The sequence below is a fragment of the Sarcophilus harrisii genome, chromosome 2 (genome assembly GCF_902635505.1).
Source record: "Sarcophilus harrisii chromosome 2, mSarHar1.11, whole genome shotgun sequence".
Taxonomy (NCBI): Eukaryota; Metazoa; Chordata; class Mammalia; order Dasyuromorphia; family Dasyuridae; genus Sarcophilus; species Sarcophilus harrisii.
This window is the reverse complement of record NC_045427.1, coordinates 206,603,182-206,618,238: the sequence shown is the minus strand read 5'-3', so window position 1 is coordinate 206,618,238 and position 15,057 is coordinate 206,603,182. Positions and strand designations below refer to the sequence as shown.

The 15,057-nt window shown below is 32.9% G+C and overlaps 1 protein-coding gene across 3 annotated transcripts in view; it reads right to left on the bottom strand.

The window, feature by feature from the left end:
* Nucleotides 1–15,057, bottom strand: part of CDH13 (cadherin 13) — a 1,300,132-nt gene that overhangs the window by 157,870 nt on the left and 1,127,205 nt on the right. For all 3 annotated transcript variants that reach the window (XM_031949184.1, XM_023494633.2, XM_031949183.1), the window contains one exon: nt 747–887. In XM_031949184.1, the coding sequence (XP_031805044.1) occupies nt 747–887 (141 nt within the window). The remainder of the gene's footprint in view (nt 1–746; nt 888–15,057) is intronic.

Sequence of the window (15,057 nt, the reverse complement as noted above, 5' to 3'; positions counted from 1 at the left end):
ATTTAGTTTTGAAAACTCATTGAGTCATTTACTTAGACCCAGAGAGGTTGAGATGCATTGGTGGATAGAAGAAACTCAATGATGAAACCACTTGCAATAGAATCCCAGGTTCATAGATTTAAAGCTGGAGAGAACCTTAAATATCAGCTAGTTTCATCCCCTCATTTAAAAAAAATGAAATTGAGGACCAAAAATGGGAAGGGATTAATTCAAAGTCAAACAGCCATAAACCTCAGAGGTAGGATTCAAAATCATATCTTCCGACTATAAGTGTAGTGTTCTACTGTAATATGCTGATAATTTTGTTGTACCATATTATATGTATAACATGCATTACATTGCATATAACATAATAATGACATAATGTATAACTCAATATATATATATATATATATATATATATATATATAGCATAATGACAAGTAATATAACATAATACTGACAAATGACTCCAGTAAGATAAAAAAATGTTACTTTTATATTAAGCTATTTTTAAGTTAATGACAAATCCAGAAAATATTTAGCTTCCTACAGAGTTTCATGCAATTCTATAAGTACTTTCCAACTACATATACAACTTTCTTATAATATACTGTAAAATCACACAGGCAACTTATTACAATCTTTGTGGTTGAACAAGATGTCTTTTAACATTTTTTTTCAACTCTGAGATCTTATGAATGAGTTTTAACCACTGGGTACCATTACAACTACTCTACTTCCAACAAGGATGTTTAGGTGCTTACCTCCTTCTTGGTGAATTTTGGGGAGTGGTCGTTTTTGTCATCAATGAGGATAGTAGCCGTTGCTGTGCCAGTTAAGCCAACATCCAAACCAGCCATATCCTGAGCTTCAATGATCAGTTCATATTTAGGATTTTCCAGAGTCTTAAAAAAAAAAAGACAAAAGTATTTGTTTTAGCTACGGATGACTCTTTAGCGTGAATGAGACAGATTGACTTATGAAGTATTGTGCAAAGTCAATTGTTCAACCAAAAAGTATTTGTTAGATACCCACTATTGGTCAAGTGTAGAGCTAGGTAATAAGGATACAAACAAAAAGATAAAGAAGTCACTGCTCTCAAGGAGATTATGTCTATTAGAGAAAAAACATGATACTTCTAAATAAATACAATAGTATATATGTGTATAAAATATGTATGTATATTTACATATATACACCTATATTATACAGACATACACATATTCAGAGCCATTTTTTTTCATTTAGGGAAGAGAGCACCAGTCCTGAAGTCAAGAGGACCTGAATTCAAATCTGATCTCAGACATTTAACACTTCCTGGGCAAGTCACTTAACCCCAATTGCCTCAGCAAAAATAATAATAATTATATATATATATATATATATATATATATTATAATTCACTAATAAAACTTGTATTCTCATCACACATGGTCACACATTTAGCATCTCATTTTGCTATAGACTTTTAAGAATCAAATATGTTTAAAAATATATACTCTATACTTACTAATTGCAAGTTATACTAGTTACGCTACGATATAAAGTTAAATTTACATTCTTTATAATAGTTATGACATAAGGAGCATTAAAGTTTACCAAACACTTTACAAATAGCTTCTTATGCTCATAACTCTGAGTGATAGATATTACTATTTTTCCTCATTTTACAGTTGAGAAAACAAAGGTAGGTAAACTAAGGCAGACAAACTAAGTGACTTATTCAGGATTATACAACCAGTTAAGTATCTGAATTTAGATTTAAACTGAGGTCTTCTTGCTTTTAGGCCCAGTGCTCTATGTACTGCATCACCTAACTGACCTTTATCTTCCATAAATTTATATTTTAGTAGACAGATAAGATATAAGATATATTCCCAAATAATGATAAAGTAAACCAGACACTAAAAATGCATGAGAGGAGCAAAATGACAAGTAACCAGCAAAGGTAGAATGTAGAAAATAATATATGAGTTGAATTCCTCCAAGGATGGACATCATTTCAGCTTACAGGGAAATACATTACGTTTATTGCAAGCTAGGTGAATAAAATATTCAGGGTAAAGGAAGTAATAAAGCTGGAGTAGGATCTCCTTCATTGAGGACTATTAAACAAAGGCAGCTGACTGATGAGATCTCATTAGTCTGAAATTCTGTGAATCTGTTTGACTCTAGTATAGGGTGGTACAGGAAAGAGTAAAGGATGAGACTATGAAGGAAGACTAGTGTTAGAATGAGAAGGGTGTTGAATTGTAGGATAAATAATTCAGACTTCATCCTATAGTCAACAGAGCACTATGAAAGGTTTTTGAGTGAGTAGAATAAACTATGCATTAGAAAGTGTCTTCAGAATACAGATCTGACTTTGAAAAGAATGAGAGGAGTTGAGATATAACTAGGACAGAATGTATAGGCTTTTGTTCCAAGGCACTGAAATTCAGATCACCATGATAGTGTATTTATTATAGAAATGTAGCAATGTAGAAAAAACTGAACTTAGTACCTACTTCATAAAAATAATTTGTTAAAATAGGAAGCTAGAAATTGACTTACTTTTTGGATTTTCTCTCCCATGGTTAACTACTTTCCACCTCTTTTTGCTAGTTTCCCCCACACCACTCCTATGGACTCGAACACAGGCAATCTCAGTCCCACTCCCAACTCCCATAATTTCTTTATAAAGAGCTTTGAAATATCTAATGTTCTGTAATGTATGTCTCTTTCTCATGGGATGGTATCCTGGGGACTTTCTCCTTGAAACTAAACAAAAATCAAAGAACCTTACATAATTTGCCCATATGAAGTTGATTTGAAGCCAGATTTTATGCATCTTTTGCAGGGTACATTTCCTGAATCATGCCCTAGGCGCCAAATTGCTAATTATGGCTCTGGAGAGCAATATCTAGAAAAAAGCACTATAACAGATTCTGTTCCACACAAGTCTCCATATCATGTTTACAGCTCCCTGAGTAAATGTTCCAAAAATGATCCACCTTCCTCCAGCCCAAACCTTACTTTCTGGCTTTCTCATACTCAGCAGATAACCTCTCTTCTAATTTGTGACACTAATCATTTGGAGTAAATTTCTTCAACTTCTTTCTTTTCTACCTTATTATTCCACTTCCTCTTCATTTACTCCCTCCTTTCCCCTAATTTCATAACTAGTAATGGGACTACTTTTTGCCAATTGTAGACATCCCCAACCCTAAATCCTATGTGGTACACTATAGTCTCTTCTGAGCTCTTATTCCATCCATCCTCCTCTATTCTCCTGAATATCTTATTAAAATAATACTCTGTATCTTCCATATTTTTAAATTACCATATCTAAAGTATTATTATATAAATAACAGACCACAATGTCTTCAAATTGATACCATCTGTATCATTTCTCAGATAGCCACAATTATTTTTATACAATCCTCCATCTCGTATAGAGGGAGAGTTCTCTGGTGCCATCACAACTGCCAAGCTGCCCTCATTTCTTATTACTCCTCACATCTTAGATAGTTTTTTTAATATAGCCCCAAATCATTTGCTATTCAGATTATTTTTCCTTCAACTTTTTTTTTGTTTCTATCAGATATTTTATTTTGCTAAAAATACTTTGTACCAGAATTATTTTTACTTTTTTGGCAGAAACTACATCTTAGTGCATTTTAATTGATAAATAATAAAAAGCAAATTAGTTAAGTTTTCTTCTCCTAGAGTAAACACAGCTGCTTTGGACTTCCTCAAGAAAGTGGCTAAGGAACTGAACAGAAAGACCGGCAGAACTTGACTGTGATAGTATAACACCATTTTCATATAGAGAATGAGGTATTTTGGATAACAATTTTAATTTTCTGGTTAACTGAAGGTTTCAAACATTTTAATAGGAATCATTGATTTTATTTTTTAAATGAAATTTTTAAAAATTTCATAAAATAATAAATTCTTCACATTTTTAAATATTTGAATAGAGGTCATAGGAACACATTCAAATGATAAAGTTTGCAGAAAAGATTGACTTCTAGATTTCTGGCTGGATAGAGCAAATTCTAGGCTCCAGCTCTGAGACAGAGCCTGTGAATGCATGACATACTTCCCTATCTTTGTAAGAAAACTTTAGTATGTGAAACATAGTTGACCTTTCCTTGATGAAACAAAACCATTTTAAAAGAAATATCTGGGTTATATTACAGGTGGAATCAGTTGGGGATATAAGTTAAAATACAGCCTAGAACAGCACTTGACCCAAAGTTATTATTTAATAAGTTGTTTAATGGATTCTTGACTGAATCTTTCTTTTCTTTCTTTTCTTTTCTTCTTCTTCTTTTTTTTTTTTTTTGGTGAAGCAATTGGGTTTAAGTAATTTGCTCAAAGGAACATAGCTAGTGTGTTAAGTGGACAGTATCATACTTATTTTGAAGCTAAATTAATTATGAATTAAAAACTGAGCCAGATATTTCTTTATTAGTATTCAAGGGTCTTCTTCACTAAAGAGAAATCTTTTTTCATTGTATTTTGACAATACTCAAAATATATCTTTATTTCTTTATCAAATAGTCATAGTATTATATGAGGAGAGAGGAGAGATGAGAGATGAGATGAGACTTGGAATTTCATTGGCATTGTGAATTTCTGACAAGAAAATTCCCTTTACAAATTCAGAGTAGTATCTACTTTGCAACTTATTGCCTTATACAGATTTGTGGGACTACTTAGAGTTCAAATCACAGGAAAAAGGAATCCTAACTATAACAAATACTATAAATGATGATCTGGTCATTGTTTAAAGACTTTCAGTGATAGAAAATCCATCATCAATGGATGTAAGCCAATCCACTTATAGGTAGATCTAACTTTTAGGATTTTACCTTTACATTAAATCTATTTTGGTCTCCACTAATGACAGAGTATATCATCATCATCAATTAAAAAATTATAATATTATAAATATCATATAACTTTTCCTATGATTCCATTAAGTAATGGAGTCAATATATACACACATATAATTTATATGACCTACATATATATAATACACATAAATTTATATATTTATATATAGTCTATGTGTATACATAGGTTACATATAGAAAGATATAACATTTCTATCATGTATCAGTCTCTTGTGTTTACCTAGTTGTGTGCATGTTTTCTTCCTAATTAGAAAGTAAGATCCTTGAGAGGACTTTTTTTTTAACTTTATTTTCTTTTTTTTTCTTTTTTTTTTATTTAATAGCCTTTTATTTACAGCATATATACATGGGTAACTTTACAGCATTAACAACTGCCAAACCTCTTGTTCCAATTTTTCACCTCTTACCCCCCCACCCCCTCCCCTAGATGGCAGGATGACCAGTAGATGTTAAATATATTAAAATATAAATTAGATACACAATAAGTATATCTGACCAAAACGTCATTTTGCTGTAGAAAAAGAATCAGACTCTGAAATATTGTACAATTAGCTTGTGAAGGAAATCAAAAATGCAGGTGGGCATAAATATAGGGATTGGGAATTCAATGTAATGGTTTTTAGTCATCTCCCAGAGTTCTTTTTCTGGGCATAGCTAGTTCAGTTCATTACTGCTCCATTAGAAATGATTTGGTTGATCTCGTTGCTGAGGATGGCCTGATCCATCAGAACTGGTCATCATATAGTATTGTTGTTGAAGTATATAATGATCTTCTGGTCCTGCTCATTTCACTCAGCATCAGTTCAGTTCATGTTTTCAACCACAGTGTAATATAGTACTTGAAATATAATAAATCCTTAATAAACACATGTTTACTATTAATTGTTTCTATCAAGAGAAACTCCTTCATAATTCATAAAGTGTAAAAAGGAGAAACAACAGGACAGAGACATATTCTTAGAGCAATGCTGAGAAATTGCTAGCATCACTAGTGTTGGTGATACCATCTCTGTGGCCTTGAGCAAGTTATTTATTCTCCCCATTTTCAGATATTATCTATATATGGCCACAGAACTGATCATTTTTAAGTCAAATGGATTTTTATGTCTTTTTGCTATCTTAATGACTGATATGGGCCTGGCAGGAAAATCAGATTGGTCACACACTTCTCTTCAATTTTAAAATTATTTAATCAACTATTGTCTATCTCTGAGATTTTTAGAAACATAGTCTTTTTCCATTTGTCAAGTAGAAAGACTATTGGATGTGTTAAATATTTATATGATAAAATTGAAACAAAAAAGTAATGGTATAGACAAGTCCCAAAGAAGCAACAAAGTACTTGGTGTAAGAAGCTACAGTGTTGAGAAATTTTTTCCAAGTACTATCAAATCAACAAACATCTATGTATCTACCAATGCAAGGAACTGTCAAAATTATCTTGAAATTTTGTTGTTTTCTAATGAGGAAAATTACATGATAAACTTTGCTGTATATTTAAAAGGAATAGCAAGTTGTGCATAGTAGATTTGCAGTTTTATGTGCAAACATTTTTATACTGTTATGGAAATGCATGTTTTAATCTATAAATTAAAAACGAAGAAACAAAAACAACCACAATTTGGAGTAAAATGAAGCAGACTTGACCCTCTGAGAATGCTGTAAATACTAATTAGTGCTCCCTAACATATAAGCTTCCCTAAGTAACAGCAAGCAGCTACCTTTTCGCTCATTCTTGATTAACATCATTTATGCTGTATGTCAACAGGAGCTCAAACTCAACAGAAATCTCAATCTAAGTTTTTGAGTTTGCTTTAATATGATTTGGGGTAGCTTGAAAGTGCAGTGAATAGAGAATTGGCCCTGAAATCAGGAGGATCTGCCTTCAAATTCAGCCTCAGACATTTAATACTTCCTAGCTGTAGGACCCTGATCAAATCATTTAACCCCAGTTGCCTTAAGGGGGAAAAAAAGATGTATATTCTTTAAAATCAGCTCTTCTATTTTTTTTTTTCTCAGTCCTTGGCACTCTCCTGAATTCTGTAAATATTTAAATGTTTGATGAACTGAATTGAGTTAATGTGAGTTTACAAAGGCAATCAGAAGAGATTAGTAATCAATCAATTGTTAAATATTTATTAAGCACCTACTACTGTTTAGATATGGTTTTAGATACTGAAGATACACAAAGAAAGGAATAATTCCAACTTAAAAGGATTTTTGTTGGAATCTTTACAAACTGTTAAGTCATTAGAGTTGACAGAGACAGATAGAAGAAAAACACCACAGATTTTGTATTTTAATGTCATTATAGGGGAACAGGCCCAAAGAGAGAAAGTTTTGCCCAAATTGAGAAATTATTTCCTATTTGTAAGTGAAAGTGAAGGGGCCTAGAAACGTGAGCCTTCTATAAGAAGGATGATCATTAAATTTCTTATATATGCACTTCCTTAGGTATTCTGTCAAGAAGCTAGAAGATGCACAATCTACTCAATATTGAAATGAAATGAAAACAAAGAAAAATTGATTCATTCTGTGACACTGTGTTCATTCCTATTAATGGTGACATGATTTGCATTTTTACAACTTGCAAAGTTTCTCGAGTATACTTTGATCATTGTTTTTAACTTAAATTTTGTGTCTGGTAACTTTGATAATTCATATAGGGGAAATATCTTTTAAATACAGAATAAATTTTTAAAATTTACCCCTCCTTGCTGTATTTGTTGATTAGAAGAGTTCACCATCACTGAAATGGTAATATCTGAAGTAGCATCCTTTTCCAAGCGTGAATGCTTTTCCAATGGCTAAATAGGGAACCAAATTTGAAATAACACCCATTTCTGATCACAAAATTCCGTATCTCTCTTTCTCTCTCAATAATCTATAAAGTGTATTGATGTAATTCTTGAATTTTCTGAGCAAGGTGTAAAGGGAACAGCTTTGTAATCCTCACTTGAAGGAGTAATCAATCAGTAAATATTTATTAAACACATTTACTATGAATTATGTTAGGTATTAAGGAATTAAAGACTTTTTTTTTCAAGTGTCTGTCTTCAGGGGACAGTAGATAAAATACAGAACTTAGAGGTGTGAACATACGAGTTCAATTCTGACCAAAAACAAATGTTAGCTGTATGATCCTAGGCAAGTCATTTAAGCTCTGCTTGCCTCAGTTTCGTCATCTCTGAAATAAGAGTAATAATAGCATCCACCTCCCATGATGGTTTTGAGGATCAAATGAAATAATAATTATAAAGTATTTAGCACATTATCTGACACATACAAAATGCTATATTAATGTTGGTCATTATAGCTCCTCTATCTCACAATTATTTGATTTTTGCCAAATCCTTCCCTTTGTGTATCCTTCACATCACCCCTCCTTTTTTATTCATATTTCAATCATCTCAATAAGTTTAAACCACTTCTTATTTAGACTATAATATTAGCCTCCCAACCAGTTTCTGCACCTCTAGTGTTTTCCCCTGTAAGTTACCAATTGAACTCCTATTTTTCTTTCATGATTCTCTTAGTTTGTTAATGGTATGCATTCAAAGATCCTTTCCAGTGGTGGGATGTAGTCAACTCTACCAATGGTTAATCTTTCTGTGTGAAATTTCCTGGAAATTAGAATACTACAAATCATACATTTATTTTCTATTTTGTTGATTTTCTACTCTTAAGGAAGTGATGGAGAAAACAAAATTTAATGCAAATTAAATGTTAAAATGTCATGAATGCATTTACGTGCATGTGTGTATGTGTATGAATACAGTATATATTCATATATGTACTAGTAAATAGTTAATATTTTGCTCTTGATAGAGACAGACCACAATTCTACCACCTATCCCAAATTTCTTTCTATATAATTCAGTCTCTGCTACATTTAGTTACTTGTGTTAATCATTTTTATTTATATATCTTGTCTATCCACCTGACCAGAATTTGGGCTCCTTAAAAGCAGGAGCTATGCCAGGTATTTCTATGTGTCTCCACTGCCAAGAAAAGTATCCTAAAAGAATAAACACGCAATAAATATTTGCTGCTATTGATGATACATGACTGTTTCTCAAAACTAAATTGTGCCTTCAGGACTGAAAGGGTCAAGACCATTTCTAGATGTGTACAATTTATTCTGGCTGAGTAGTTTACACAGAGTGAGAATTAGACCCAAATAGACAATGTTTCATTTTGATCAGGAAATCTATCTTTCTCCAAATTGGAAAATTAAAACTGGGGTCTTTGATTTAATAAGATAACATCTGACCCCTAGGGCACTCTAGTCAAAAATCAGGTTCTAAATTTGGTGTGAATTCTCCAGTCATGAGCCACTATCAATTTCGTTATTTCCCATAGGTGCCCACTCACTAACAGATGATGTATATACCTAGGAAAAAAAAAGGGGAAATGCATCTGCAAAGAGTTGGGTGTATTTTTGCAAGCCCCAGCAAGTTCACTGACTACACTGATTTGAAAAGCAAACATTTCATCTTGAAAATAGAAGCAAAACGTGTCATTAAATATTTGTCACACAATCAATCACCACACATTTGATGTTTATTATAACAAAAGTTATTTCCACACAAGTGTACATTTAACGGAACATTTATTATTAATAACAAGTATAATGGTTATATAACAGAAAACCAGCTATAAAGTTCCTCACAAACAAAACTTTCCAGTTAACCCATAAACTTACTCATGTTTCTGAGGTATTTTCCCTACCGAACCCTGCTATCCTTAAAGACTTATGGTTCAATCACTGTTTATAATAGTTTTGCATGAAACTTAAAAAAAGACCTCTAAGCTACAAAATCACCTAGCAGCATCCTGGCAGCTGGTGTTCCTCAAAGTTGGCATGGGATAGGCAAATAAGGCTAGGGGAAGAATCAAATAATCCCAAGTAAACAAAGTCAAAAAGGGAGGATTGTGACTCAAAAGCCAGGAATAGTCATAAAATCAACTGTCAATGGAAATGTTCTTCTGTACTGATGAGAGTTCCTGAAACTTTCATGGGTCTGTATTACTATTATGTTGTTGTTTAGTCATTTCAGTCATAGCCAGCTCTCTGTGACCCATTTAGGTACTTTTTGGCAAATATACTGGAGTAGTTTGCCATTTCCTTCTCCAACTTATTTTACAGATGAGGAAATTAAGGTAAGTGGGGTTCAGTGATTTGTCTAAGGTCACACAGTTGGTAAGTCTCTAAGTAAGAGTTAGACTCTGAAAGATTAGTTTTTCTAATACCCAGGTTCAGCATTCTATCCACTGTACTACATAGCTGTCCCTACAGTATTACAGTAAATTTACTACAGGAAATTTACATTTGTTGAATTTTTAATGTGAAGACAAGGAACACTTAAAGTCAAACATTCCTAACATGAAGTGATCCAGAGGTAAATTTCAATATTATTTTTCCCATAAGACAAAAGGTCAGTTAACTGTATCCCAAAAATTCCTTCCTAGAAATTTAGTTTTAAATATATAATCTCTATGTATAAGGTTTTTTTTTTTGTTGTTTCGTTTTGTTTTATTTTCTGGTATGGTTGGTGACATCACTATATCACACATTTAGAAAGCATTTCCTGGTAAATGATAAGGATTGCAAATAGGGCAGATTGATCACCTATTCTGCACACATCAAGCTCTTCCAAAACTTTAAGGTTAAAGATTTTCAGTCAGGTTTTCTGAGTTCAAGGACATAGCTCCTTACTAGAGACCTCCCACCCTCCAGTGTATCTCTTTTGCTAATATTGCAGTTATATTAATATTTATAAAATAAGAGATGATACCTAGAATTCAAAAACTCTTCAAATAAGAGGGATGTATTTATTCTCATACATACAGAAGCCCAAGAATCATTTTATTTATTTGTTTATTTCACTTTTATAACTTTTTGAGCCTCCCAAGAGCTCTGGCCATAATAATGCACCAGTAGTCTTTAGATTTGACAGGAAACGTGATTACAGCCAGATCCTGACACTGCCTAGTAAGGGTAGGGGACAAGATTAGCACTGTATAAAAAGGGGTGACTACTCAACCATGGTTGCCCCTGCCATGTTTTCTCTGACAGAAAACTCTAACATGAAGAATCATATACCAAATACACCTGGTAAAAATAAAAATGACAAATGATACAAAAACAGAAATAAACATAAATTGATCCCACTTCTCCCAGCCTAGGAAGACTTGTTCTTTCAGGCTCACAGACACATTGGAAGGGATTGTTCATTGCCTCTATGCCATCCTAGAGGAACCATAATTCCCCCTCCCCAGTCAGATAACTCTCTGAAATCATATTCTCTTTCTTCCAGGGAATAATATGGATAATTTAGAGCCTTGTGATAGAGGTACCTTCTATTTACACTACACTCATACACCCATATACTATTAATGCACATATTATATTTATACATATATACAACATATATCATATTTGGTATATTTATGTAATATAATATACATATGTATAATGTAAGTATATATAAATGTGTACATATATACTACATACATATAATTATTTGCACATTGCCTTGGTCAATGAATGTGAGGTCGTTGAAAACAGAGCATTTTTTTTTGTATCCCTAATATTTAGTGAGAATCTGACACATAATAAGTTCTTCATAAATAATTGTTAATTGCTTGACAGAAGACAGTTTGGATCTCATAAATGCATAGCATGGAACATAAGATGGAGTTGCTTCCATGATTAAAGATAACAAATGCTCTTAGAGATTCTGAGTCACTTGCCAGCATTCATATCATGGATTGAGAAGAAAGCTGCATTCCTTGTAGAATTAACTTGAAATGTTTCAGCTCCAGGGAGGGAGGTTAAGGAAAACTTTTATTTATATTGTCTGTGCAAGTAACTTCTAAATGGAGCTCTAAGTTGGACCATGTCTAAGTATAATAATGGAAATATAAGAAATACTCTCTTTATTAGGGAGAAAGAGAAAGGGAGGTTATTATGAGAAAGCATGATTATGATTCTCACAGTAAAGTATAAGAGTGAAACAAGAAGTTCACTCTTCTCTCACTTCCTTCCAGCCTCTCTTTTTCTTTTGTCTTTTCTCTTTCTTGGTTAATACAATTTTGAAATACTCAATTTTTCATTCACCAGCTTTAATGGAAAGTCCTTTTGTCTTTAAATACAAAGTGTCAAAGTACTTTCTCTTTTTTCTCCAAGAAGGCAATGCTGCTCCTTTCCACTAGGTTTCAAAATGATATTGAGAATAGAAATATGGCTATATTCAAGATATCTATTTCTGAAGAGGTTTGGACTCTTCCCATCCTATCCCTCAGGTCCTTATTAATTTCCTTTCTTTCAGGAATACAAAGAACTCACTTTCCTTATTTGCCCAATTTTTGCTTAATTAAAAGGGAGAATTATCCTCATTAGTTCTCTGTCTGAGGACTAAGGTATAGAATACAAATTGAAGGACTCTCCTTGGAAATTTCACAGTTAGACAGAAACTGTACTTATGTGCAACCAAAAATCAACTGAATTTGACTGACCAAATATACAAAGATAAGCTGGGGCAGAGGTGCAACAGTATGATTGAGTGAATTGTTATCTTCTCAGATCAAGTCTATTGCTTGAAATCAAACTAAAAATATTAAATATCTTCCGATAATTGTTTTCCCTAAATGTAATTTTAATTACAATAATAACCCTTTGTTATATAACAATTTAGTTTATAAAATGATTCACAAAATTTTTATCATCAAACGTGAAAATATATGCTATTCAGCCCATATTAAAATGAAATTGTCTACTATCATATACTTAGTACATATCAGAGCCAGGATACAAATCAAGGGCTCCATAACTTGTTTATATACTAAAAAATAATACTTTAAAGCAATCACTTGACTTTTATTAAATCAATGGTTCAAGTATCATTTGAAGAGGAAAAATTAGTTTGACACAGTAGTACAGTGCAAAGATTATAGTGTCATATCTTGTAATTTGGAAGGACCTTTGAGGCCATCTGGTCCAACCATTCATTACATATGTAGGAAGTAAGACCAAGAAAATTTAAATGATTTAACCAAAGTCATTCAAGAAGTAAGGAGAAGAACAGGAATTTGAATGCAGGTTCTTTGAGGCTATAAACTCAGCATTTTTTCCATTATATCCTCTGTCACTAGAATGCACTTTTTAGAGTAAGAGTGAATAAGAAGACCTGGATTTTTTTTAACCCTGACTCAATTTCTTACTACTTGGGTGACTATGGGCAAATGACTTAATCCTTAGAGGTTCTATCAGTGAAATAATAAAATGAAAACTTTGAATCACATTTTCATCAATGGCTCCTTCCAGTTCCAAATGATTTATTTCATTATATGAATACCAAAAAAGGAGGGAAAAGTGGGAAAATAACAGGATCAGTTGAATTGGATTAGGAGGTCTCTAAGCTTTTTGGAGTTCTTTGATATTGTGATTTTATGAGAGGATGAAAAGCCTACTCTATAAATTCTGCTGGTAGGACAAAATGGGATATGAATCAAAGGAAGTTATTAGATTTAATGGACACATACTGAGTCACTGTCTCCCTGGAATGTTATCTATCACCTATGCCTCTGGGTTCAGAAACATAATAGAGAGAGTTTGCATAATTATAGCCTCCAAACACAATTCTTTCTCATAAATCCTTCCTGGCTCATTTAAACCCATTTGACTCTCACTGGTCCAGGTTAGTCGTGTTTTTGGTACAGAATTTAGAATTATGCTTGCCTTGCATTTGTTTTTTAAATTGTCCAATGATCCTCTTGATCACATTAAATTTCTTGCCACATTGCTGCTGCCTTCTCTGCTCTTGCTCCCAACTCTGTGCTGGCACAGAAAGGAGGCTGAGAGTTCATTTTGATAGACTGCTGACAGTCAATGAGGTTTGATAGCAACAGAGGGATTGAGTTTCCACTGAGAAGGCCTTAAGTAGTAGGCTTTATGTTATTGTGAGAAAGCATGATTATGATTCTCTACCTTAAGCTTACCTCATAACAGAAAAAACAACAAGGGCATACATAACCTCATGGATATAAACCACTCTCTCCTGCATTGCTGTATTGGTCAGCATAGTCTCACAGATTCACAGAATCTCAGGATCCATCCAGTCCAAGCCCTGTTTGGAATCCCTCTAAAATTTCAGCAAATGACTCTCCCACTTTTTCTTGAACAACTCCACTAAAGGGGAGTCCACTACTTCCTAAGGCAATCCACTCCATTTGTCAACAGTGCCAATAGTAGGAAAGGTTTTTCTTATGTCAAGATTTTTGTAATGTTTTGCTAAGTACTAATATCAAGCGATGTGCAAAGCAAGAAAATATATGTTCACCTATGATATCTATCAGTGTCATGTATGATGTGCAAACAAAAGAATTCCTTTCTGGTATTAGAATACTTCAAATACTCTTAATCACAGATGATTCTCTACTAACTACATCAAGTTCTGGAACACTACAGTCTCCCCAGTGAAAATCACAGTGATAAGAAAGATATTTTGCTAGCTATAATAGAAAATCAAAGTGGAAGTTGCCTGGATTAATATATGAAGTTAGATAATAAAACTATTAAATTGGTCCACTGGCATGTACATATACATATACATGCACATATACAAATTCACACACATACATATATACGTGTGTGTGTGTATACACATGAAAGTGAGAAATTAAGAGTCTTGCCCATAGTTACAAAGCACAAAGGTGTCAAAGGAAGAACTTGAACAGAGGCCTTCCTTTTACCATGATTCAAGTTCTTCTTCTGATGTCTACATTATATATAATTATATGCAAGATACTTAATTTACTGCCCCATGCTATTCTCAGAGATTATAAATGACAAATAAATTGTCAATCTCTATAAGTGTAGGGATCAATGGGAATTCACTACAACAATAAAACTGAATGTATAGACAAACATTCATACAAAAACTCTCTAAATTTGTTTTAGGAGATCCCCATTTCTATGATTTCACTTCTCTGGGAACGTTCTGTGGCAAAAAGTCTTGGGGATATATACAGATTAAAATACACTGGAATGAATCACATGAACTTTAGTTGTATACTGAGCTGGGCTCAGGAGTGGATAGGAGGAATGTATCACATTTTGGGAAATTATGCAGCACTTTCAATTGTTCCCAAACTACCACAAAAGTGT